The 26,490-nt window shown below is 43.7% G+C and overlaps 1 protein-coding gene across 1 annotated transcript; it reads right to left on the bottom strand.

The window, feature by feature from the left end:
• Positions 1-5,711: 5,711 nt before the first annotated feature.
• LOC132583020 (vomeronasal type-2 receptor 26-like) lies at positions 5,712-25,516 on the bottom strand. Its single transcript, XM_060254687.1, has 7 exons — positions 25,070-25,516; positions 19,103-19,398; positions 14,091-14,312; positions 12,798-13,077; positions 10,991-11,209; positions 8,208-8,334; positions 5,712-6,613 (listed from the first exon to the last, which is right to left on the bottom strand). The coding sequence occupies exons 1-7, from the start codon at positions 25,514-25,516 to the stop codon at positions 5,712-5,714; spliced, it is 2,493 nt and encodes an 830-aa protein (XP_060110670.1).
• Positions 25,517-26,490: the final 974 nt, after the last annotated feature.

Raw genomic sequence — 26,490 nt, 5'->3', positions numbered from 1 at the left:
GCTCGACCCAACCCAGGTCACAAGCAGCCAGCCAGACTCTTCTCGATATAATGGCGGACCAGAGTAGTCGGACTCCAGGCCACCCCCGCACGATGGCCCGGAGCTCCGCTACCGCCTGCAATGAAAGGGCCTTCCCTTACCCAGTCCCGGTCATTCCCCCAAGGCAAATGCAATAATGGTATGGGGGACCGGCCCACCTGGAAAACAACAACAGCAGGGACCTTGGCCACCTTAGCCCTCGGTGCCCATGCCCTACCACTTCAGCCCACTCACTCAGCCCCGCAGGGTGCTGACTGGTGATCTCCTTGCATAGTGGGCCGCCCATAATATCTTACCATGCCCGCCAGCGAGTACACGCCTCCCTTGGCAAGACACAGCAGCTGGAATGAAAACAGTCAAACCAACTGAACAAACTTAAAACTAACAGCCTTCCCGACACCTCCATAGAGGCACCCATGGGCTTATATAAGCATGGAAAGCTGCTAACACCAGCGGCCCACCCTTAAATGGTCGGACCTGTATAGCCCATTGCTGAAGCGGTTCGAGGAATGGTTGCCGGACTTGAACCCAATCCATCCCCGCTTGCCCAGGGCCGAAACTGCCCGAAATTGATACTTAGTGAGGGGGGGCTCCTTATGGCCCCACATGGGTCCCTGGACACTCCCCCTCACTGCCTCATAATGCTGAACACCTGCCCGCACAACCGGCCCCTGCACAGATAGCGATACAAGTGCCACTACACCACAAAACCGTTTGGGTCGCCATACCTGCAGCCCCTCTTCTCAACCATAAATTTGACGTCGCTATGCTACAACGCCCTATCCGACTGATCATTCTGTGACAGCCACATCGGTTCACCCACCCGAAGGGTGCCGAAAAGGTGTCAGTGCGTCTGCATGAATAGTGCCATCTCCTAGTCAGAGCCGCGCACATCAGGCAAAACGCGGCCCCCATCTCGCTCGTATGGCAGCGAGATGGGATGCCGGGCGTCCTCCCGCACACCCGGCTCACGCGACCGACCTTCTAGCATCATACTCTAAAACCACAACTGCAGCTGGAAAGCCCAGCGCCTTGCTACAGCAGCAAAGGCGGCCTACTGCACACGAATAGACTTAACCCTTAAACCCGTATCTTTCAGCTGCACACAGAACTGCATCCATGCAACCGCAGAATGGGCCGGCTGTCCCCCAAAGCAGCATATATCTACACCTCCTAATTGTCGAGCAACACTCATACACTTTCCGTGTGCTCGGGGGCAACACAACATAATTGCCCTACCGCTACGTCCTACCACGCTGTCGCAGGTCCTTGCGCATTTGTTCCGGCCGAAGGTCTACCTCCGAGGTCAGCAGGTGAAACGCTCATCCATCATCTAGACAGGGCGTCCACCGCCCCGTTACAACCAAGAGGTCGCCTTATCCAAAAACACATTCAATGAAAAAGAATCCCGAAACCGGACGACCCGGCCGAATCTGTGGATATCTGAATGATAGCCTGCTACTCTCATGTCCTCGCGCCAAACAAAACACCATCAAACAACTCCAGGAAAGCATCCCATACCTCCAATCGCTGCGCAAACCGTTCGTTAATGCGCACCATGATGGGGGGGGGACCGGAGGGACCACATGGCTTCACAAAGATGCCACAAACATGCTCTCCCCGGTGCCACCGCTCCACAAACAAAATTGAGCTCCCGACAGGCTGATATAACTCCAGCCACGACACCGTGTGTTTAGGTTCAGTGGCATCGAGCCACTCCCCAAGTTGTCGTACCAACCTCCAGGACTCATGACCTGCTGAACCGTGTCCAGTTCAAACCTCAACTGTCCAGCATGTAGCCAGACCCTCTGTCTGTTCGTATGCTAAAGGGGCAGGCCCTTTACAAAATAAGAACTGAATCTCCCAAAGGCTGTGCAGGAAACAGAGCGCTAGGGCTCAACCCATGTAATAATTCCCTAAATTAAAATCCCCAAAAACTCAAAGTCTTAAGGGTGTACTAATAACAGGCGAAACACAACTTACTGTCGCGGTTGGCCATCAATGCACCAGCTCGCGCACCTGCACCGCTTTGACCGCTTGGTCAAAGGAAGTGGACCTAACTGAACACAGGTGGTCAAGAATTCCATCTTTCACAGATCCTTCACAAGGATAAGAATGATGATGCACAAGCCTATAATCACCAGCTGCCCGCCTGGGCACCAAACCAAGAGGGGAAACCCGTGAACATAGAAACGGGGGGGGGGGGTCATAAAAGGACCAAAGACTCACCCCTACAAACCTCCTTTGCTCTCTTTGACCGGACAACCTGTTCAAGCCCTACAATAGACCAGAGGTTAGGAACACCACGAGGTGCCCAATGCCCTTAAAAAGGTATTCTGATCCACGATGTAAACCCCTCCCCCTAATCGAGCCCTATCCGTCTCCGTGGGGAAACCCCCCCAGGAAACACTCGAGCACTCTCAGCTGAATGGAACTGGGACCCTTTTTTAGGTGTCAGCAGATTGCCCCAGCCCCCTGGGTCGCTACGCCCCCCTTTTCTGCTACATTTTGCTGCATGCCGAAAATGGGGGGGGGGGCTGCCGCTTAACGGGCATTCATGCCTGAATTTGCAAGCTATTGGGGAGAAACCTCCCTGGGAAGAGAATTGTCCAACCGCGGCTGAGGCTGAGCCGACCGTCTCGCTGATGAGCGGTAATAGGGACAGCCGATAGACTGTGTACCAAATGCCCCTGTCAGCCCTATCCCCAAATTGGGATTTGATGGCGCTATCAGCTGTAGCCACAATTATGTGATTGATTTGGAACACAGATAAAGCCGAAATAATCGCTACCCTCCTACGAAATGTTACATCCTATTGTACCATGCCGTCCAGAGCTCTGAAAAAGCCCCATATATCACTGGCCTCCACTTCCAAGCCCCCGCCATTGTTCCCAGGCATGGGTCCTTGCTCATCCCGGCCTCCTGACTCTGTTAGGAGAGCCAGTTTGGTATAGTGGTTAAGTGCGTGGAATCCCATCTGGGAGAACCGGGCCCGACTCCCCACTCCTCCACCCGCACCCGCCGGCATGGCCCTGGGTCAGCCACAGCTCTGGCAGAGGCCGTCCCCGAAAGGGCAGCTGCTGTGAGAGCCCTCTCCAGCCCCACCCACCCCACAGGGCGCCTGCCGTGGTGGAGGAAGGCAAAGGAGACCGTGAGCCACCCCGAGACTCCCCTGAGTGGAGGGCGGGATATAAATCCAATCTCTTCTTCTTCTTCTTCTTCTTCTTCTTCTTCGTTAGGGCATTGGTCCAATTCCCTACCATCATGCAACGCAAACAGACTCGACATTACCACCAACCCTAAGTAAAGATGGGAGGGGGCGGACCGCCCCGGAGCCCAATGGCCACCTAACAGGGGTACAGGTGCACCAACCACACCTCTTCCCTTTCCAAAGCGCCAAACTTGCCCTAATGGACTGCCCCGTCTCAGACCCATCTCACTGCTCCTCGCGCAGAGAGCCCCGGAAAACGCGATTAACGGGGCCTTTGGCCGGTTGCTTCCTGTTGGAAAGAACTTGCCCCTTCTAAGGTCCCATACTGAGAGAAAAAACCAACCATTCTGATCGTGGTTACCTTCCTTGCCTCTTCTCAGAAAAGTAACATATAGACATATAAAGCTGCCTTATACTGCATCAGACCCCCAGTCCATCAAAGTCAGCATTGTCCACCCCGACTGGCAGCGGCTCGCCGGGTACAAAGCCGAGGTCTTCCACGCCTATTTGCCTGAACCCATTTTAGTTGGAGCCGCTGTGAGTGGACTCGGGACCTTCTGCTTATAAGCAGATGCTCTACCACTGAGCCACCATCCTTGAAGAAGGCGAAACGGATAGCAAAGATGGACAGAAGATGTTTGCAACTGCCTGCCTCCTCACAGTGACCCCGGTCCTCCCTGGGGTCGCCCATCCAAGCACCAACCAGGGCCAACCCTGCTTAGCCTCCAAGACTCGACGAGGTCAGAGTAGCCTGTGCCATCCAGGTCAGCACATTCAGAACTTTCTCATGGCTGGGGAGACCCAGCCCCTCCTAGTGCATTTCCCCAACCAGACAAACAACCTCGGAAAGTGCAGCCCCCTCCCCTGTCAAACCCCTTCCCCCCGGCATTCACTTCCAAGGAGGGAGGTGGGGGGGCAAACCCCTACAAACAAGCCGCCCCACAACAAAATTGCCGCTACGTGCACATGAAGGGGGGGGGGGAGCAGCTCAACAAAATACTGTGGGAAACTAACTTGAACTGGCCATGAAGCGGTGCCTGCTCGCCTCTCCTCCCAGCGAGCCACCGAGGCCTCCTCAACTGCAAGGGACGCGCCCACGGGGGTGCTTCTCTTGCCCTGCGTCGAGCCAGGCTGGGACCCCATCCCTGGGAACTCACCCACCTCCAGGGGGTGGCGCCTGCTAGGGCGATAAACGGCCCTTTCCCCGACGCAATAGGGCGACGAAACACACAGCACGCGATGAGGCCCCCCTCCGCTCTAGGCTCCGGACGCTTGAAAAAGCCTCCGCCGGAGCCGAGAGCAGAATCTGAACTGCGTAGGGAGGGCGGGGTCAAGGCTACAAATAGCCCCGACACTCCGCCCACCCACAACACCTGGATGGGCTGGAAGGATTCTTGTCAGCCTCCCATCCTTTCAGGGAGGCAAAGAGCAGCCCCGCGGCGTGCAGCCGCTTCGCGGGGAGGCCCGGGCGGGGCCGAATTGCAATAATAATGTACCGGATTCACTTCAAGGTGCTGGTGGGAGGGCTTCTAGTACTCCTGATGGCACTTTGGGTTTTTTGGCCACTGTGTGAAACACAGTGTTGGACTGGATGGGCCATTGGCCTGATCCAACAAAGCTTCTCTTATGTTCTTATCAAGGGCAGCATGTTTCTTGACTGATCCTGAGATGCTTCCCAGAGGAAAAGAACATCAAGTAGCTTGAACAAGAACCTAGCTATTTCTCCCAACCCAAGTTTTTCTGTGGAGTCTCATTGGTGCCCCCCCCAAACTTGTGAAATGCTTAAAACTAATTTCTGATATTCTATAGTACAATTCAAGCAACAATAACCTGTCTGGCTCCTGAGACAAATCCTCCATTCCGTTCTTTTCACTGGTTTGTACCCTGGCTTGGCCTAGTGGACCATGCTCCCAAATGAGATCAGGAGGGTCTGTAAAATTGAGTTGTTTCACCAGACATTCAGGTTGAGGCAGCAGACATGAAAGAATATGCCCCCCCAGCGTCAATGGCTTCAACTGCTTCAATTACTCCATGGATCATTCACATTTATTGTCTCCAGTAACAGCTGAGTTATTAAATCGGAATGATCCACCACCTTTTTCTGGCATGGACTTACTGAACACTGAAATGTAACTGACTGCTGAACTGCCAGTTAGGTATTTTAAACGAGTCATTGAAATTCTTCCTTGGAATTAATGTTTTGTAGATTCAATGTTTTATGGAATGTTTAATTGCTTGATAAAACAGAAGGCATTATGAGTCTATTTGCAGGGTATGTTGGGATATAAATCTTAATCAATCAATCAGACAATGTAAAGCAAAAAATCCCCTTCTTAAAACTTCACTACCTTTCCTAATTTTTATAAGTGTGCCCTCTTGCTGGTGTGTGTGTGTGTGTTAGGATGAATGTTCCTAAAGAAAAAAAGAAAGAAAGAGAGGAAATAGGAATCACAATGCCTGGTTATTTTTTTCTCCTTATTAGTGCCTCTTTCCTGTTCAGCTCAGGTTTCAAAGCAATGATATAGCATTTAGGGGAAAAGATACAGCCTAGTAACCCAGCACTAGACACCAAAATAGAAAAGATCTCCACGGCGGTCATGGATTTCCCTTTGCTGCTCAGATAGGCTGGAACGAAAGAGACCCAAACACTACAAAAGATCAACATGCTGAAAGTGATGAACTTGGCTTCATTAAAACTGTCTGGCAACTTCCTGGCTAGAAAAGCCACAGTCAAGCTGATGAGAGATAAAAGCCCCATGTAGCCCAAGACAATATAAAACATAGTGACAGACCCCTCATTACATTCTAGTATCAAACTTTTTGTCAGAGACTCTGTATCAAAATCAGGAAAAGGTGGTGAGGTTGCCAGCCACACCATAGAAATGCTGGCTTGAACGAGGGAACAGGAAAGGATGATGGAGTTAGCCAGCCATTTCCCCACCCACTTCCTCATGCTGGACCCTGGTTTGGTGGCCATAAAAGCTACAACCACAGTAATGGTTTTGGCCAAAACACAGGAAACAGCCACTGAGAAGATGATGCCGAAAGCAGACTGTCGGAGAAAGCAGGTCACCTTCCTTGGTCGGCCAAGGAATAGAAGAGAAGAAAGTGAGCAGAGCAGGAGAGCGATGAGAAGTACGTAGGTGATCTCTCGGTTGTTGGCTTTGACGATGGGGGTGTCTTTGTGCTTAATGAAGATTCCTAGCACTGTGGCTGTGATGAGGGAAAAACAGACAGCTATGGAAGCCAAACTAATTCCTAAAGGTTCTTCAAAAGACAAGAAGCTTAATGTCTTGGCGATGCATCCATCTTTGTTTTTGCTTGGATATTGATCACTGTGGCATTTGATGCAATTGTCCATGTCTGGGGAAAAAAAAGATTATCAGGGGCCATTGTATGAAATGCTACATGGGAGCTTTAGGGGCATATTTAGTTTTAGGGGCATATCAACACAGAGTGGTAAAGCAGCAATACTGCAGTACTGTGATCTGAACTCTCTGCTCACAACCTGAGATCTATCCCATCGAAAACTGGTTCAGGTTGACAGCTCAAGGTTGACTCAACCTTCCATCCTTCTGAGGTCGGTAAAATGAGTACCCAGCTTGCTGGGGGGAAAGTGTGAAAAACTGGGGAAGGCAATGGCAAACCACCCCGTAAAAAGTCTGCCATGAAAACGTTGTGAACGCAACGTTACCCCAGTCAGAAACGACTGGTGCTTGCACAGGGGACCTTTCCTTTTTCAACTCATTATTGGATTTGAAATGCTGGTATTCTAAAAACTCAGATAGTATTCTAAATCATGCTGTGATTATATATTATAGTTGTTGTCATTGTTTTTCTGCACTGATTTCTAGCTATTTGATCTTTACACTGATACAATAAGATCTGGTTTTCTAATACCAGCCCCTAAGTTGTGCCAAAGTGAACACTGCAACACAAGTATGCTCCCCAGGTATAATACTGAGTGAGATAGACTCACCCCCGTCCCTCTTTCATTCCCCTATGTCTTTATTACTCAGATTTAGCCCTGGTTTGTTGAAATGACCACTCTTCAATTGACCCATCCTTCACACAAAGCTTGACCTGCCTCATAGTTTCCTCAGAAAATGCAGCAATGTTGAATTTGAAGTTTTTAGAAACTGAAGTAAAGGAAACTTGTGAAAGTCTAGATGAAATGAGCTCAGTTTCTTGACCATTCTGTAACACGTATTGTAATGAAGAACATGAACTTTTTTAAAACCACTACTCAGATTTTTTTTTAAAGTTTTGTGAAACCCTGGATGATGCTGACTCTGACACTTCTGAGCTCACTGTGTGACTTGTTTGAAAGGCAATTTGCAGTATCATTTTTTCACTGTTAAAGTTCTGCATGATATATGCAATCATACAGGATGACTGAGTCATATGGGATTACCCATAAAGTTGTTAAAATATCCATAGAAGGAGTAATCATCTTGGGAGGGTGGGGGAGACAGTCTTGCAATATGGACATACGGACATATGAAGCTGCCTTAAACTGAATCAGACCCTTGGTCCATCAAAGTCAGTGTTGTCTACTCAGACTTGCTGCGGCTCTCCAGGGTCTCAAGCTGAGGTTTTTCACACCTATTTGCCTGGATCCTTTTTTGGACATGCCAGGGATTGAACCTGGGACCTTCTGCTTCCCAAGCAGATGCTCTACCACTGAGCCACCATCCCTCCCCATGTGCTTTTTGGTCCCAAGTAATTTGATCAATGATTCTATAAGAATTAGTCAAGGGTATGTTGGCTTTACATAGGCAACCTCCTTGATCACGATGCATTCGTTAGATTCTTTTCTAACTATTTTGGAAAAGGTTTTGGATCTGAAATTACTTTAGACTGCCTAATGGATGAATTTTCGAAAATCATAGAGGCGGAAATCACCTTAACAAGGCTTGTTTCAATTGCATCAAAATTTGACAGTCAAATCACGTACTTGTTTGGATTGAAATCTTCCCTCCTGGGCATGGAACACAATCATAGCAGCAAAATGGCTGCCCTTCCCTCTTTTTCTTACGATAGCCAGGTTTGCAGTAATCGCTACACAGAGAAAGGGGCCATGTCTAAAGAAATTTAGGAAGAGAACGTTAGACATTACAGCTGAGGTATGCAGAAAGACAAGCAATTATGATCATCATATCATTGTGATAACTATAATCAATTCAGTCTAGGCCCATTAAAGCTCTGATAGAGCAGAGAAGTGCTACAAGCATCAGGTTTGTGGCTTAGCAGCTTGGGGAGTTGCTGAAAACTTCTGAGTTCATGTGAAGGGCTGAAGGTGATTGCTGCTGATCGATTAGGAGTGGCTGTGTTCCCCATCCTCTTTGCATTATTAAGCTGCGACTTGTCAGAGGTGCGAGCCTTTGGCGCGAGCCGAAGGGCGGGAGCTAAAGGGCTCTTAGCCCTCAGAAGTGCTACCTGTTTCACGTGCAGGGGTGGAGAGACAGTCACAAAATAGAAGTCTCATTGTGTGGATGAGATGATGGTGTAAGGAGGAAGGGTTTAAGTTTGTTAGGCACTGGGATGCTTTCTAGAACAAGCGGGAGCTGTACGAAAGATATGGTCTCCACTTGCCCCTAGATGGAACCAGGCTGCTGGTGCTTAAAATCAAAAAGGTGGCAGAGCAGTTTTTAAACTAAATCTAAGCCAACAGGAGATGAAATGTCTCTGGTTCGGGAGGACTCATCTCAAAGAGATGAAGGGTTAACTCTTACTTTTCTACCGGGTAATGGATCAGAGTTGTCCACTGAGATGGTGAAAAACAGAATGGACTGCCTGCCAGAGTCTCGAGGCGGCAGGAGGAAGGTGGCGGGCCTAGGTTGCCTGGGAAATTATTTATTTATTTATTTATTTATTTATTTATTTATTTATTTATTTATTTATTTATTTATTTATTTATTTAATTTAGGATTTATATCCCGCCATTCCCACGAAATTATAGATGTTTCCACACAAATGCTACAAGTGTTCAAAGTAAAATTGGTGAGTTGGAATGTTTAGTGTTGGGAGAAAACAGAGATTGTGGGAATTTCAGAAACTTGGTGGAATAAGGAGAATCAGTGGGACATAGTGATTCCTGGATATAAGTTATATCGGAAGAATAGGGAGGGAAGGGTTGGAGGTGGGGTGGCTCTGTATTTCAGAGAGGGGATACGGTCCAGTAAGACTCAGGTCAGAGAATTAGATTCCCGTCTAGAAATGCTTTTGGTTGAAATAGAGGGTTAACCATGGGAGTTTGTTATCACCCACCAAATCAAAAGATAGAGGATGACTATAATATGATGGAAGGCTTAAAGATGGTGGCTAGACGTAAAAACTGTGTCATCATAGGTGATTTTATTTACCCGCAGATTGATTGGGTCAATATGTGTTCTGGTCGAGAGAAAGAGATTGAGTTTCTAGATGCTCTCAATGAATGTGCTATGGAGCAGATGATCTCTGAACCTACCAGGGGTGGGGCGATCCTGGATTTGGTCCTAAGTAATGCCCAAGACTTGGTGAGAGATGTAAAAGTGATCGCACCGCTTGCGAGCAGTGACCATAACATTATTGATTTCTCCATTTGTAAAAATAGAGAGTTGCCCCAAAAGACCACCTAACCACGTTTAACTTTAAAAGGGGTAAATTCTCTGAGATGAGGAGGCATGTGAAGAGGAAACTGAAAGGAAAGGTAAATACTGTCAAAACCCTTGGGGAAACTTGGAGGCTATTTAAAACTACAATCCTAGAAGCTCAGATAAAATATATACCACAAGTTAGGAAAGGCACAAACAGGTATAAGAGAAGGCCTGCGTGGTTAACAAATAAAGTAATGGAAGCTGTAAAAGGTAAGAAGGACTTCTTAAGCGGTGGAAAGCTAGTCCAAGTGAGATTAATAAAAGGAAACACAGGCAGTGGCAAATGAAATGCAAGACTGTGGTTTTTTTCATGACTGCCATATTAATCTGCCAAAGGTAACATTTTTTTTCACCATTACATATACCTGGAAAACCTGTTGTTGGTTTCAAATGTTCTAAAATGTACAAATATTTTTGAATTTAAAGATCTATCTGAAGTGTTTCAGTGCAAACCCTGGCTTGTCCTGAAGAATGAGATGAATCAATTGAAAAAAAAACATGATAGGCAAATCAGAACAAAACAAAACATGGCCCTCAGTTAACAACCCAGAGAGTGGAGAAGGACCTTAGAAAACAGAAATATATACCTCATTAAAAATGGTTTGCCATACAATCATATTCTCATGAATGATGAATTTTTCTCCTTCAGCTGCATTGGGATTTACCTGTCCAATTTTTACCCTGTGGAATGACTTGTTTGGGAAAGTGACCACGTTTGTTATATCAAATCCATCTCCCATATCCCATTTATCATTAAAAGAGACTCTTTCTCCAGCTGAGTTATTAAATGCAATGCCTTGTAGAACAGGGTGGACCTAGTTGAAAGCAGAAAAGGAAGCAAAACACTGAAGTCTGAGTGCTGATATAATACAAATGTTATAACTTCATATCATTTCAGAAAAACTAAGTCTATTAATTTTTCATTTACAGTGAATGAAAAGAAATATACAGTGACTATTTTGCTTTTCTTATTATCACTAGGAATAAGAAGACACAAAAGTTGATTCCATATACTGTGTTTATTATCGGGCCAGTCAGGAAAAGTGCTCGTTTTCTACCATCATAGACATGCTAAAGAGACGTTTTCTTGGATCAATTGTACCTGCCAAGGTTGGACATCATAAAGTTCCATTATTCCACCACTGTCCATTGCCCTGTGATTGAACTGGGATGAGTACAGCGCATGAACAGCATGTGCTATGGCATAGACTGCATTGTAAATACTGTAGCTGTGACCAGTCATGCCCATTTCAAAAAGGGAACTAGGAAGACTCTCCAACCTCTCCTCCCCAGTACATGTTTCACTGATGGCCACTGGCTCCTGGGGATTGGGATAGAAACAGTCAAATGCCTGCTCCCAGAAAACCTTGAGAAAACCATTCTCTTGTTTCTCAAAGGGCTTTACATCTTGAAGAAAGTTCTGGAAGCCAGGAGGTTCATTTGAGTGAAATGTGAAGGAAATGGTTCCATAGAAGAACTCAAAATCCCATTCCCTCTGAAGACTTGTCAGTGAAAAATCAATTTGTGGTGTCATAATCCACACTTTTCTCAATGATGCATCTTCCTTATAACTGGGATTGCCTAGAAATAGAAGAGTGAGTCCCAAAAGGACCACTGAGTCTCCATAGAGGATAAATGTGTTGGCTTTGCAGTCTCTAAAAGGTAGATATACATTTAAAAACATATCAGTGAGATTATCCAAGTAGTTCCAATTGTGTTTGGTGGGAATTTTCAGTCTCAAAGCTGAGCAGATGCCATTTTGGGAAAGCAGTGGCTCCAGGGCCTTCAAGAAATGCTCTCCCTGGTCATCATCCCCAGCAAGAAGGGCAACCCAGTTCCACTGGAAATGGAGAAGTAACCGGATGATCCCGCGATTCAGATAAGCTTCATTCGGAACCATGTGGTAAAAGGAAGGGGACTGGTTTGCATCCCTCTCTTCTGGGGCAAGTGAGCCATACATCAGCTGAAAAGAATTGTACATATATATTAGATGTGTTAAGAGAACTGGTTGACTGCAAGTGTCTCGTTTTATCGGAATAGTTCATGAAGGAAACTAGATCTGGCAAGAGTTGAAACATTGTTCTCATTGGTACATCACAGGTGGTGGAGACCTAGGGTGATTTGTTGAAAATCCAAGTTTTAAAAGCATCTCATACTTTCACTTGAACGTGTTGTGTCGCCTTATAATGAGTCAAGAACTGGTCTAATGGTCAATAATGCCTATTTGGTTGGCAGTGGCTCTCCAGGCATTTATGTTAAGGGTTTGTCAGATCACCTAAAGCATAACTTTAACTGAGGATGCCGGAGACTGAGGCTGCCACTTTATCAGCAAAGCAGATGCTTTACTGCTTATCCTCAGTACTTCCTCATTATATCATCCTTGTTCTTCTCCTCCCTTGAGTGAAACAAGTTTCTTTGCATTCGTTTTTACTGACATTCACCCCCCATCTTCTTTTACATCCCATAAAACTCCCAGAAAAGAAGAAAAATTGCAGATTTATACCCCACCCTTCTTTCTGAATCAGAGACTCAGAGCAACTTACAATCTTCAATATCTTCTCCCCCCATTTGAGGTGGATGGGGCTGAGGGAACTCTCACAGCAGCTGCCCTTTCAAGGACAACTCCTGCGAGAGCTATGGCTAACCCAAGGCCATTTCCGCAGGTGCAAGTGTCGGAGTGGGGAATCAAGCCCGGTTCTCCCAGGTAAGAGTCTGCGCACTCAACCACTACACCAAACCACTACACCAAATAATAATTGGTTACATCACTTCTTCTAATCATAGGTCTTATTTATTTGATTTGATTTTTAGCCCGCCGTAGAACAGGCTCAGGGCAGGTTACATCGTAAAGACAGTCAACAGTAAAAACAGTAAAAGACCAATTTAAAATATATACAATCTAACATTACCTGTGGAATCTTGTAGAGACTGAGTATGCCTGACTTGTGGAAGGAGGTATCAGAGCTAAATTTCCCAATGACAGCAATTAGGTTTTTATGGGCATCACATTCAAAGTTAGGTAAATATCGATGCACGTTAAAGAGCAACCTGAGGGCGGTCTCCTTATCATAGCGGCTGTCATAGCTGTGGAACCCAAGAGTGACATTGGGCAAGAAGCTGGGATTTTTGTTGATCTCTACAATAGCAAACACCAGAGCCAGGACATGTTGGTAGACTTTTGTAGTTGTACTATAAGAGATATGGAGATACGAAAAACAATGATGTCAACAGGAGAAGGAAAAAAGCTCGAGAGATGAGTGTTTTGTCACGCACTGGAACAAGAAATTGTTGTGTAGTTTGAATGTGAGCATGGCAGTTTGGCTGGGTGTGCTACCACACAGATGTCTAACCATTAGAAGATGGTAGAACACAAAGCCTGGCAATTCAATAACAACACTTTCTGAGATATCTTTTCATCTCACTGTTCTTTGTAAAAAAAAATTATAAACTCTTGTCCTACTTCACTATGACCCATAGAACAGTTCCACTCCTGGTTGGGCGAGGCTGTGGTGACTAAATGAAAGCACCCTCCCCAAGACAGCACAGAATGTAGAGTTAGCAGAGAGTTACTTATGCAGTGATTCAAATAAGGGTGATACAATCATCCTCTGCCTATCAAAGTTTGGAGGATGTCTGTTAGTGGATTCAAGGGAAGACTTTGGACGTTTCTGCCTGGCTCATTGGAGCCATACGGACTGAGCTTGGGGACTTGGCAACAAAGGGCTGCAGGATTCATATCCCTGCAGCTCAGGACCAATCACAAGCCCCCACCGGTTTGAATGACCCAATAATGCGCTTGCGCAGGAACCCAGAGATGTATATAACTTTGGCCCGTGGGCCCCAACGCCAGTCTTGTAATGTGACCTTATACTAAGTCACTCTTATTAAAAGAGCTTGTTATCACTGACTCTGAGTCTCTGCCATGCATAAAAGCCACTATATAATAATGTCTTAATGCTGTCTGCTTCCCCTCTAGCTCAGGAAAGCCTTCTTTCTGGATGCACACATGACAGATGGATTACAAACAAGCCTCAGTCAATAAGATTCTGAATGTGATTGGAAAAGAGGAACCCAGAGGGGGGGAAGGACTAACACGGGTCTATCTCCCCCCCTCCCCCCTCAACCATCCATATCCTTCTATCAACTTGTATTAAAATGCAGGGTTAGGCAAAGTGCCCAAGAGGTACCTAATGATTCCTTACTATGGATTCCTGTATAACTCCTGAGCGGGATATTGTCTGAAGTCTATTTCATGCACATGGTAAAATAAATGAGAAGCAATTTCACCAATGAGGAGATCTCCCAGCTGGAACCATTCAAGAGGAACAGGGAGCGCATCCTTCATGCCACACTTGGTGGGCTCTGCTTTGCATGCAGTTGAAGGTAAAAGCAGCAGCATGACCACCAGCACTAGTTCCAACATCCTGCCAAGAATGAAAATCAGTTCAGTTTGCTTTATTACGGTCCATGACCAAATACACAGCACAATGCAGGCCAACAACAACCACATAAAAATTGTAAAAATCAAGATGGACCTAAATAGGTGAAACGTAAGATATTTAAAAAATAAATGTGAAAATAAAATATAGGACATTAGTATGAATAATAAGATATGGCAAATAATACAGTAGTGGTCAAACATCTTCTAGCTTAATAAATATACTACATATAATAAAAAAATAAAAATTATACAGCTTCAGAAAAAATATTAACTGGAATACACTGGTTAAAATTACAATCTGGTACCTCGACATTAACTTGTAAGAACCATAAAATGCAATTTGATTGCATGGGAACAAAATTTGGCAACTTTATGCATGGTCTCCGTATTTATATCAGTTTCAGTAGCATTTGTGATGGTATACAGAGTACTCAGGCATTTAAGAAAAGATAAAATACAAGCTTGGAAATATTCAAAAAACAGTCAGTTCAGGACCCCTTCCTTACAAAATCCTCATGAATTCTCCTAGCTGAAGCCATAAATTTGGCACAATTAATTGTGAATTGGGGGTTAAAATCTGATAACAGCATATTTCTGATTTTGAAATCAGAAAATCCGAGACATCCCTCCAACAAAGAATAAATGTACCTGGCTCGTATGCCAGGGTATAGGCCTTACCCAAACAAAACATGGGGCATTTTCCCACAGAGCTTACCGTGGAGCGACGTCCCTCTTCACTGCGCAGCGTCTGCACGGATTTTCCACCAACTGCTCTGCAGAACTAGGAAGAGCCGCGGCTTTTGTGTCGCTAACGTAAACTGGTTTTTAGCGGTTTACATTTGCAATGGAAAAGGCCCGGCAATTCCTGGTTCTGCGGAGCAGTTGGTGGGAAATCCGCGCAGATGCTGCGCGGTGAAGAGGGACGTCGCTCCACGGTAAACTCTGTGGGAAAACGCCCATGGTCAATCATTTCAACTTTATCTGCACCACAAAGACAAACCCACTCAGCCATAGGCACCTTTCTAAAGCGGCCCTCAACGACTGCTGAAGGAAAGATATTGCAAAGGGCCATAGAAAAGGCCCTTCTGTGGGATGGTATTGTTAGAGTTGTGAGATAGGAGATTGGAGCTAACACATATCTCCTTTGAGGGGGAGCTAGATAATCCGGGACCTTGGCAATATCATTCTGTCTCCTTCTTCTGCCTTCTCAGACTCAGCTTTCCTTCAAGAGGCTACTATGAAGCATGGTTGAGTCTCCAGATTTCCTTTCTGGAAAGAAACTGATTTTCCGTGATTAAGATTTCAGCAACAAAAGCCCATGCCTGTTCAGAGCAAATATGTTCTGATCACAAATCTGTCTTGGGAAGGCAACACCTGAAGAATCAATAGCTTGATGGTTTTGTAACTATTTCGATGTTATTTCTATTTCTAGAATGGTCTCAAAGGCCAAAGGAGCTTTGGAACAGAAATCAAATCACAGTGATTTGTTCAATTCCAGCGGGAAATAATTACTTCTTGCAGCAGTAACTTTAGAAAGTTTGGCACCAGACAGGTTAGAGTATTGTCGGCTTTGAACACAAGTTTGTTATGCACCTTAATGCAAACAAAGGGAGACAGATTCAAAAGTGCAATGATGACTTTGGTAGTGGATCCAATGCAAAACTTTCTGTATGTGCAGACAATGTTGAAATGAATTAACGGGTGTCCAGTTGAACTAATGCTTTCAGGGGCTTTTTTTTGGAGGGGGGAGGGGGTGAATAGTTTTATTTGTTTACAAAATTCATCCTTTTGGCAAGTCTCTAAAAGTGGCCCACAGTTTCTATTTTAACAAGAAGATCTTTGCCCTAGATCCATTAGGGGATAGGATTTAAGATTCTGAATACATTGAACTAAGCCTGCTGAGGAAATATTGCCAATTCCAATTTTCCCCCTGAGTTTTCTCCTGTTCCAGTTGTCCCACTCTTTGCTTATAAATCCCTCAAGGTTTTCCTGCAGAACTTGGAGTCCACCAAAGTGAACACCAGACACTCTGGTTTGCCAAGAATTCTTCATGGGTTTCAAGCAGGCAATAGAAAAGTTAGGGTTGCGGAGCCCGAGATGTTTAGCTCACTTGGTCAAATCATAGATCAGATTGAAGTGCGATTCTAGCAATGAATCAGAGTAACTACTCTAGATATCTCCTGAATGTGTCTATCATCCGCCTCTCTGTCTACTGAGATTGCTGCCACCCACAGAAGGAGCACTTTAAAAATTTATTTTAAATGCATTCATATAAAAAAATTATTAGCTGCCTTTCTACCTTAAAAAAAACTTGAGGCAGCTTACACTGTACATAGTAATAAAATATAGTAAAATGCATATCATATGTAAGATCCATGTATTAAAATCATGGTTGAAAATTGACAGTAGGCAGAATACTGGATTAAAATTCACGATGAACTGTCATTATCAGCTGCTTCCTAAAGTCTGAGAGTGAAGGAACCTGGGGGGAAATGCTAGCAGGAGCTCTTTTGCATATTAGGCCACACACCCTGATTTATCCAGTCCTCTTGGAGGCCCTGTACTAAAAGCCCTGTAAGCTTTTGGAGGATTAGCTACATAAGGGGGGGGGGGGTTGTGGCCTCTTATGCAAAGGAGCTCCTGCTAGATTTCCACCCCTGGAAGGGACTGAGTATACTTCCTTGGGGAGGTTGTCCCATCATCATGGAATTAATATTCAACCCTGCAGCTGAGTAGCTGACATCCAGAAGAGAAGAAGCCCATACTCTCTTCACATAAAATCACTACAAATAGATAATCACATTATACCTGACGCTGCTTGGCCTGAAGGTGACCCTTGAATGCTACTCAGAAAACCAGCTTGGGAAACTATTTGGAAGTGATTCAAAAGGCTGATTTGCAAGGCATTTTGTCTCCCTCCCAAATGAAATAACGATGGATTTCTTGGGAAAAACACTGCCTTGTTTTGCATTAACCTCTTTCATCCCCAAAACTGCTTCCACTTAGTATGCTTATCGTTGTTTAGTGTAATCCTAATACCTGATAGTAAGAGCCCCTTGGCGCAGAGTGGTAAAGCTGCAGTACTGCAGTCTGAACTCTCTGCTCAAGACCTGAGTTCAATCCTGGCGGAAGTTGGTTTCAGGTAGCCAGCTCAGGTTGACTCACCCTTCCATCCTTCCGAGGTTGGTAAATTGAGTCCCCAGCTTGCTGGGGGGAAAGTGTAGATGACTGGGGAAGGCAATGGCAAACCACCCCGTAAAAAGTCTGCTGTAAAAACGTTGTGAAAGCAACGTCACCCCAGAGTTGGAAACGACTGGTGCTTGCACAGGGGAGAACCTTTACCTTTTTAATACCTGATAATATCTCCCCATTCTATACACGAGTATCATTAGAAGTGTAAAACAATCCAACTCCTCTCAGTTGTTTGATATCTCTGTCCGAAGAGAACCATTTGTCATAACCTCCATCTTTGAAAAAGTTCGTATAAACACATCAAGACTATAGCTCTTTTGATGCAAACACATCAGCATTCCCTTAGATATCATTTTTGGATATAAATATAAGCACACTGCCCCCATTACAGTGTGTGTGTGTTCCTGACATCAATATAAGAACATACGAGAAGCCATGTGGGACCAGGCCAATGGCCCATCCAGTCCAACACACTGTCACACAGCGGTAAAAACACCCGGGTGCTATCAGGAGGTCCACCAGTATGGCCAAGGCACTAGAAGCCATCCCACTGTTGCCCTCAAATGCTCACTGCTTTCTCTTCTATGAATATACGAGACTGGTCTATATTGCCCTCCCTCACCAGCATTTCCTGCTGCTACCTTTATTTTCCTCTGAGTTAGTGTGTGTGATTTTCAAGTGCACATTGTGTGTATTCTTTTGCTTATACTATTAGTTCTCAATAAAAACGCTATTAGTTGAACATCAGTCTGGTTTATTTCAGAATGCTCTGAGGGAAAGGATCCCTGTATACAAAGGTGGATATCCCAAGTTACCCACCTTTTGCTAGTTAATTTCCCCCATCAACTAAATATCAGGCCATTTTGAGTAACAATGGGGCTGCCACTGAACAACCCTCACTCATTACCCATCAGACAAAGAAACTGGATCAATGGGACAGCTAACGTGGCCATTCCCTGTGAACTCAGTTCCTTGGCAGGAATGTACAGAAGAAGAGATCCCAATTACAAGCCATGTAGGGCTTTAGAGGTTAACACCAACACTGAATTGGACTCAGGGGCAGATTGAAACCAATGTAATTTTTTTGTAACTGGGATCATAACATTGTAACATTGTTCGCTGACCAGTGGCTGCTTTATTCTTCACTAAAGGTAGCCTCCCCACCCTTTTCAAAGGTTCCTCAAGTATAGCACATTGCAATGATAATGTACCGGATTGGACTTCCGGAAAGATGGCATGGTGAGACACAGGGCATCGCTGAGCTCCGGCGTGCACTGTGGATTAGAGCGCTCCAGAGAGGTCCCTCTTTGCAGGGGGTCTCTTAAGAAGCGTCCGAAAGACGCATCGAAGCTTGGGGGAGCTGGTTGGGGGTTTAGGAGAAACGCGGAGGCGTCTCTTCTACTCCAGCCTGTCCCTCGCCTGGAGCTCTCCAACGCTTAGCGCAATAACCAGGCCTCTGGAATAGGAGCGGAGGGGGCAACTGAACTCAGACGAGTTGCCCTAAGCTAGGATAAAATTTAAGAATTGCCAATATCAACGAAATATCAAGAGGAGAGACTACTGAAGAATATAAAAAGTTACCGTCTGGCAGGGAAGCGAAAGACAGAAGAGAGGTTGCTGGCGGCGCGGCGCGGCGGCGGAGAGGCGAAAGGGCCGTGTAAGAAGTTTGATAGGGCGAGAGCGGCTGGTGGCGGTGGCGGCTGAATAGCGTTGGCGGAGCGGACTGGACAGTTACTGAAATCCGAGGCATAGGCGGCCCTGAGTCGAGCGGTGACGGCCACAGCGAAGTTTGGAAAAGGTGCCTGGGTGAGTCGACGGGGAGACGAAACGAAGGCGAGCGGTGGTGCGGAGAAAATGCTATACTGGTGGCAACGGGTCTACTGAGCAGACGTTGTGAACGGAAAAGTTGGGGAGAAATAGACTGGTGTATGGTCCGGAGCGAGGCAGCATGGCGGAAGATGGCGTTGAGTGGTGAGTGAAGGAGAGAGCGGTGATAGAGAGTGGGCCAAGAGCAAAAGACTAGTGATGGGGAATATAGAAGGTGGCTGGAAAGAGAAGAACGGACAACAAGACAGAAAGAGAAAGAGAAGGAGAAGTAGAACTAAGGCTTAATAAAGAGAGGGAGAGACAGTTTTTAGCAGGGAACTCTGCGGCTGTCCCTCCCTTGAAGAAAGGGTGAGAAACAAAAGGATATAAGAACCAGAGAAATAGAGACAGAGACTAAGACTATATATAGAAATTCTCCTGGGACAGACTGTAGGCGGTTAAATAAAAGGGGAGAAAGAAGACAGAAGAAAGAAAGAAGAAGAAAGAAGCCAATAAGAAGAAAGAAAACAAAGTAAAACTAATAAGACTGAGCCTTAAAATAATTGTGGGTCTTAGCTGTAATGATTATACTGAATTGAGAGTTGTGTTTTCTGAATTTAGAGTAATATTAATGCCAAAGAATGAATTGTTAACGTGAAGAAAGGTTGGGGGAAGAGATATTGATTCATTATTTATTATTTGTTTAGGTATTGATGAAATGTGGAATTGATTTACCAAGGAATTGACTTATTGATTTTGGGGGAGATACAACAAAATGAAATGGTGGGGGTTTGACTTAGGTAATTATTAGTAGTAGTTAAAGTTTTTTTTTTATTATTATTTTTATTTTATGTGAAACCCCAGTGCATAAAATTACAATAGTTACTCAAGTTAAACATTAATAGATATCAGAAAGAAGAACATCAACCTAACTTTCATATAGTGAATACAAGAAAAGTAAAGCGATACAGTTTACAACGATATCAAATCAAATCAGCTAAACATTCATCATTTGCATAAATGGACTCCAAATCTCATTAAAACGACACATTTGTCTACGACCAGAAAACGATATTTTTTCAAAAGCTGCAAGTTTCAATAAGTCATCTTCCCAAAGAAGAATTGAAATTACATCATTTTGTTTCCAGTGTTTAAGAATTTGGCGTTTTGCTATCAACAGAGCCCTTCCTAACCATAATTTTTGCCCCTTCTTTAATTTCCATTCTTTCGGAAAAAAGTTTAGTATTAAGTGACTATCTTGCCATGGTAGTTGACGTTTAATTGTATCCTTTATTTTCAATAACACCTGTTGCCAAAAATTCTGAATCACCTCACAATTAAATAGCATATGTGTGAGATTCGCCTCTCTGCTCTTACATCTCCAACACTCTGCTGAGGATAGCATTGCTCTCTTAAACATACGAAGTGGGGTCCAATAAACTCTATGCAATACTTTCTGTTGTATAGTTATCAACCTGATGTCCAGAGTGGACTTCCTAATTTTATTACAACAATCTTCCCATTGGTCCAAGTTCACGTGACATTGGACCTCTAGATTCCATTTTTGATTTAGTGCAGATAGGTCAGGTATTGTAATCTCCTTCAGTATATTATACAACACTAAATTGGATTTCTTCTGCTCAAATGCCTCAGACAGTTGACCAAACAATGGCGGGCACTGTGATGCCGCCAACGCATCAGGCCCGAACACAGTTCGCAAGGCTTGTTTTATTTGCATAAAATTCCACTGATATAATGGTAAAGATGTTATTTGAGTTGGAAGTTCATAGTGTGCAATAAACTCATCCTCTTGATTTTTTAACTGATCCAAAGAAACAATACCGGCGTGCATCCACCGAAGCCAAAAAACCGGCTTATTGCCTATCTTAATTAAAGGATTGCCCCACAAAGAGGCTTTTTCATGCGAGAAAGGGTCAGCGTTAACCAGTTTCAGTGTCAGCTCCCATACTTTTCTAGCTGAAGTAATTGATCTCAGTGGATGTTTTATCACAGAGAACGTCGAACCTAGTGCATAACATCCCTCCAATGGAAATATCATTGCGCCCTCAAGCGATGCCCAGGTCGGTGCGTTATCCAAGCTGACAAGATTCCACCATTTAACTGCAGCTAATAAAAGGGCTCTGTGATATAATAACAGGTTCGGAACCCCAAAACCACCTTCCTTCACCTCTCTCTGAAGCTTAAGCATAGAGATCTTAGGTCGACTGGAGCCCCAAATAAACTTAGATAGGATCCCATCGATTTTATTGAACCATTTCTTAGGGATTAGAATAGGAATGCCTCTCAAAATATAAATTAATTTTGGAAATATGCACATTTTTAAAGTATTAATTTTCCCCCATAATGACAGGGTCAAGCCCTTCCACCTTTCTAGATCTGTCGTTATATTGGTTAATACCCTATCTAAATTAATCTTAACTAGCTGCGATAGATCGTTGGGCAAAAAAAGGCCTAAATATTTCACCTGCCCTGTTGTAACTGCTAACTGGAAAGAGCTATAATCTAAACTTCCACGCCCTAATGGCATCAGCTCAGATTCAGACCAGTTTATTTTATACCCAGCTAACTTACCGAAATTGTCAATTATTGTCATTACAGCTGGGATAGAATGCTCAGGGTTCGACACAAACAGCAATAGATCATCTGCGTATAAAGCAAGTTTATATTCCAAACTCTTAAATTTAATCCCTATGACGTCCTTAGATTTTCTAATGGCTGCCGCTAAAGGTTCAATACACAAATTGAAAATAAGAGGTGAGAGAGGACACCCCTGTCTCACACCGCGATTTAATCGAATAGGAGGTGATAAATTATCATTAATTTTTAATCGGGATGATGGATTATGGTATAGTAATTTAATCCATTTTATCAATGATTGAGGAAAATTCAAATGTGATAAAACCGAAAAAATAAAGTTCTTATGGATTGAATCGAACGCTTTTTCAGCATCCAAAGAGATTAGCGCTGAGTTTTCCATAGAATCTCTTTGCAGATCAATTATGTCTAATGCCAACCGGATATTGTCCTGCCCATTTCTGCCGTACATAAATCCTGTTTGGTCTTTGTGTATCAAAGACCCCGCTACTCTCTTAACCCGATTAGCCAAAATTATTGCTAAGATTTTTATATCAAGATTAATTAGAGAAATTGGTCTGTAACTAGTACATTCCAACCGATCTTTATTGGGTTTCGGGATCACGATTATCAAAGACTCATTCATTACTTCTGGTATAGAGTCATTTTGATACCAAGAGTTATATAACTGATGTAACTTAGGAATCAGCACATCCTGAAATTCAAGGTACCATTCAGATATAAAACCATCTGGGCCAGGGGATGTACGGCGTTTTAAGGAATCAATTGCGACCTTAATCTCTAGACTAGTTATTTTTTGCGCAAGATCCACTTTTTGTTCACTATTTAATTTACTTAGTTCTACCCATTTCAGAAAGCTAGATATTTGTGACTCTTCTGCTATCTGTGGGATATTATATAATTGTTGATAGAACTCAAAGAAAGAGTTAACAATCTCCTGTGAATCTATGCAGATCTTATTCTGTCTATTTTTAATCGCAATGATTTTTTTATCAGCTTTTTCCCTTTTTAATTTATTTGATAATATTCTTCCTATTCTATCACCTGACTCCCAGTGCTGATGACGAGATTTGTACATGATTTGCTCAAGTGTATGATATTTTAATAAATTAATTTGATAATTCAAATTTTGGATCAATTTATAGGATAGCACATTTGGGCTTTGATACATTATTGTCCAAGCCTGAGTTAACTCATTCTCCAAAGATACAAGCCGCTCTTCGCTTGTTCTTTTTTTATGTGCAGTATAGGCAATAACTTTCCCACGGATCACTGCTTTAAATGCTTCCCATTCTATAGATCTAGAAGATGACGAGCCTTCATTTATCTCAAAGAACTCATTGATTTCTCTTCGCATTTGTGATACAAATGTGTCATCCGCTAACAAAGTAGCATTAAAGCACCAAGCTGTTTTTGGTTTTTCTTGAAGAGCCAAGTGAATATCTAACAGGACCATATTGTGGTCAGAGATTGTTGAATGGATTATCTCGCAAGTATTCACCTTTGAAATTAAATCGGGAGATAACAAGAAGAAATCAAGTCTAGACATCAGGTTATGAACCCTTGAATAAAATGTGTATTCCCTGAGTGTAGGATGTAACAATCTCCATATATCAGTCAACCTCAAATCCTTCATATAGCCACTCAACACTGCTCTAACTTGTGGGAGTCTATTTATATTAGCGTCGCTCCTATCCAGAAGCGGGTCCATAGTTACGTTGAAGTCGCCACCAAAAACAATGTCATCCCACTCCATATTCTGGATACTTTCTCCTATTTTATGAAGAACAGCAGGTTGATCACGGTTTGAACCATATATTGAAATCAATAAAACCTTTTTTCCATACATATGAGTATGCAACACAATATATCTTCCTTCTGGATCTGAGATGACTTGTTGAACTGACACATTAGCAATCTTGCGTATTAGAATTGCCACACCACGTGAATTAATATTATAATCGGTGGAAAAAACCTGAGTTCCTTTCTCCTGACAGAACCAACTACATTCCGAACTTAAGGTATGGGTTTCTTGAATAAATATTATCCCTACACCCATGGACTTACACGTTTGCCAGAGCAACATTCTCTTTTTTGTAGTCCTAGCGCCATGTATATTAACCGTTAGAATCTTTACCATCTTAAATCACCCTTATTCTTAATTATGAAACATGTAAACAAAGAAACAATACTTTCAACTTAATCTTGTATATACCATAGATTATAATATTAAATGAGTGCCTTCTTTCTTGTTTCTGTCCATTTCTAGAACTTAAAGCTAACCATATAGTGTTTAAGCCTATCAATTTCATTTTGTTTAATACATGTGTGTTTTTCCCCCCCACCCCTGACCCACCCCTGTGATACTCCCAAGGACTTCCGATTATATGGGGTGCTTCCGGGATCTCTGCCACTCCCTACCCCCTTAGAAAAGTATCTATAAAACCTCCAGCTGTTTAGCTATTTTTGCTGCCCAACTCATACACACACAAAAAAAAAACAGTTCACACCATATATATATATATTTCCCCGCTACTAGATCTGCCACACTCCATTTTAAATTAGAAATCTGCTTTCATAAATACCCATTTTCTTTTACCCAACCAGCAACTTAAATGCTTAATTAATTTAATTCATTTGCCCTCCACATATATATACATATAACAATTTTTACACTTAATAACAGATCCCTAGAGACTCAGAAACTCAAATAATTAATAGATTAATAAATGAATTAATACTCTCATTAGTTAGACTAAGGACATGTTAAGACTGGTCCTTAATCTGTTGCAGGTACTTTTCTGCTTTTCTAGGACTGGAGAAGCGCCTAGTCTCTTCTGCATGTGTGATTGATAGGACTGCTGGGAAGCCCAAATAATATTCCAGTCGCAACTGACGGGCCATGTCCTTCGCTGGTTTGAATCTTTTCCTGGCCTCCACAATATGTTTTGCATAATCAGGAAAGATCATAATTTTCCGTTCATTTGCCCCCCAGCACAGAGGCTCCCTAGCAGTATACTGTCGAAACTTAGCCAAAATATCGTCTCGGGTTGCAATTTTGAGAAATTGGACTGAAATAACTTGTATTCCCTCCCCCTCACGATGGGGGGAGAAGAATCTATTTACTTTTTCAATGTCCAAGGGGTATGCTTGGTCCAACTTGAAGACTTGCCTGAAAAAAAGGTCCATGAAGTCTACCCACTCGGCGTTGGTTCTTGCCTCCACACCAATCAACCCGAGTACCTTGAGAGAACGGCGCCTCAGTGCAGAGTCAAATTGATCCACCCGACTAGTTAATGAGGTAATTTTTTCATTGCATGATGTCTCGTGGGTGGCAAGTCTTTCCTCCACTTCAATGCATTTGGCACTCACTGACTGAAATTTTTCTTGCATGGCAGAAAGTTCAATTTTTAGCTCTCTGATATCAGCTCGAAGCTGTGTAATATAGACTGGTATATCTTTCAAAGGCTTGAGTTCTTGCCGCATAGTTTCTAACATGGCCGCTAATGAGTCAGGTGTAGCAGAAGGAGCTTCAGCCGCCTCCCCAGGCTTATCTTTGTTGTTTTTCCCCATTCTGGCTGCGCTCCTAGTTCCAGACGCCACCTTTCCAAGTTCTTTCCAAGTTCTTCTCAAAGCCAAGAACAGAAACAGAAACAGAGACAGCCACCTCACTGGGTCTTAACTCCAACAAGGACGAGTCAAACAGCACAAACGGCCAGCTCAGAACACAGGAGCACAGAAGCACCAGAGGAAATTTAACAGCTCGCAACTTAAACAGGTTGCCAGGCGGCTATAAATCACCAGATAAGCGCAACTAGGCACTTAAGCAATTCATCACTTGTAAACTGTGAGCAAAAAAGTTCAATGTTTTCTTTTCGGGCAGTACAGCTGGAGAAAGCTTTAAACTTTACCGGAGCAGGGAGTAGACGCGTCCTTCTCAGCCCGCCATAGACCGGAAGTCAGTAGTAGTTAAAGTGGCTCATAACTTCTGAACGGTCAATACCTATTAATACGCTGAAGTAATTGGTGTGTGTTGTGAGTAATAACTGAAATAGAAGCAATATAAAGCCAAGAGAAAGTTATTTTACATTGTTTTAGTGATCAGAAATATTAAGGGTATGGGAGACAAAGAGAAAAAAGAAAGACAGATGGAGGCCAAAGTCAAAAAAGTGGGCCAGGGCACCTCACTGGGAGGTCCAAGACCCATACCACCAACAGATAATCAGGAAGCTATAGAGAAATTGCAAGCGATAATGGTGGCAAGCTTTAAGCAAAACCAAGAAGCCCTGGCAGGGATGAAAATGGATCTGATGGGGGAGATTAAAAAAACAAATGATAAAATGGACGATTTTCAAAAACAATTATTAGCAAACACACAGCAAGTGCATAGTTTGGTTGCCAAAGTTGAAAGACTGGAAGATCAAAGTAAAGTCACCACAGTGACGGTGCGGGAGAATCAAACTGAACTAGTGGAGTTGGAAGACAAAGTAGCGAAATTAGAAATGGAAAAAGCGGCATATGTACTAAGGTTCCAGAATATCCCAGAA

Source organism: Heteronotia binoei, chromosome 15 (genome assembly GCF_032191835.1).
Source record: "Heteronotia binoei isolate CCM8104 ecotype False Entrance Well chromosome 15, APGP_CSIRO_Hbin_v1, whole genome shotgun sequence".
In the NCBI taxonomy this organism is placed as follows: domain Eukaryota; kingdom Metazoa; phylum Chordata; class Lepidosauria; order Squamata; family Gekkonidae; genus Heteronotia; species Heteronotia binoei.
This window is presented reverse-complemented; position numbering and strand designations above follow the sequence as displayed.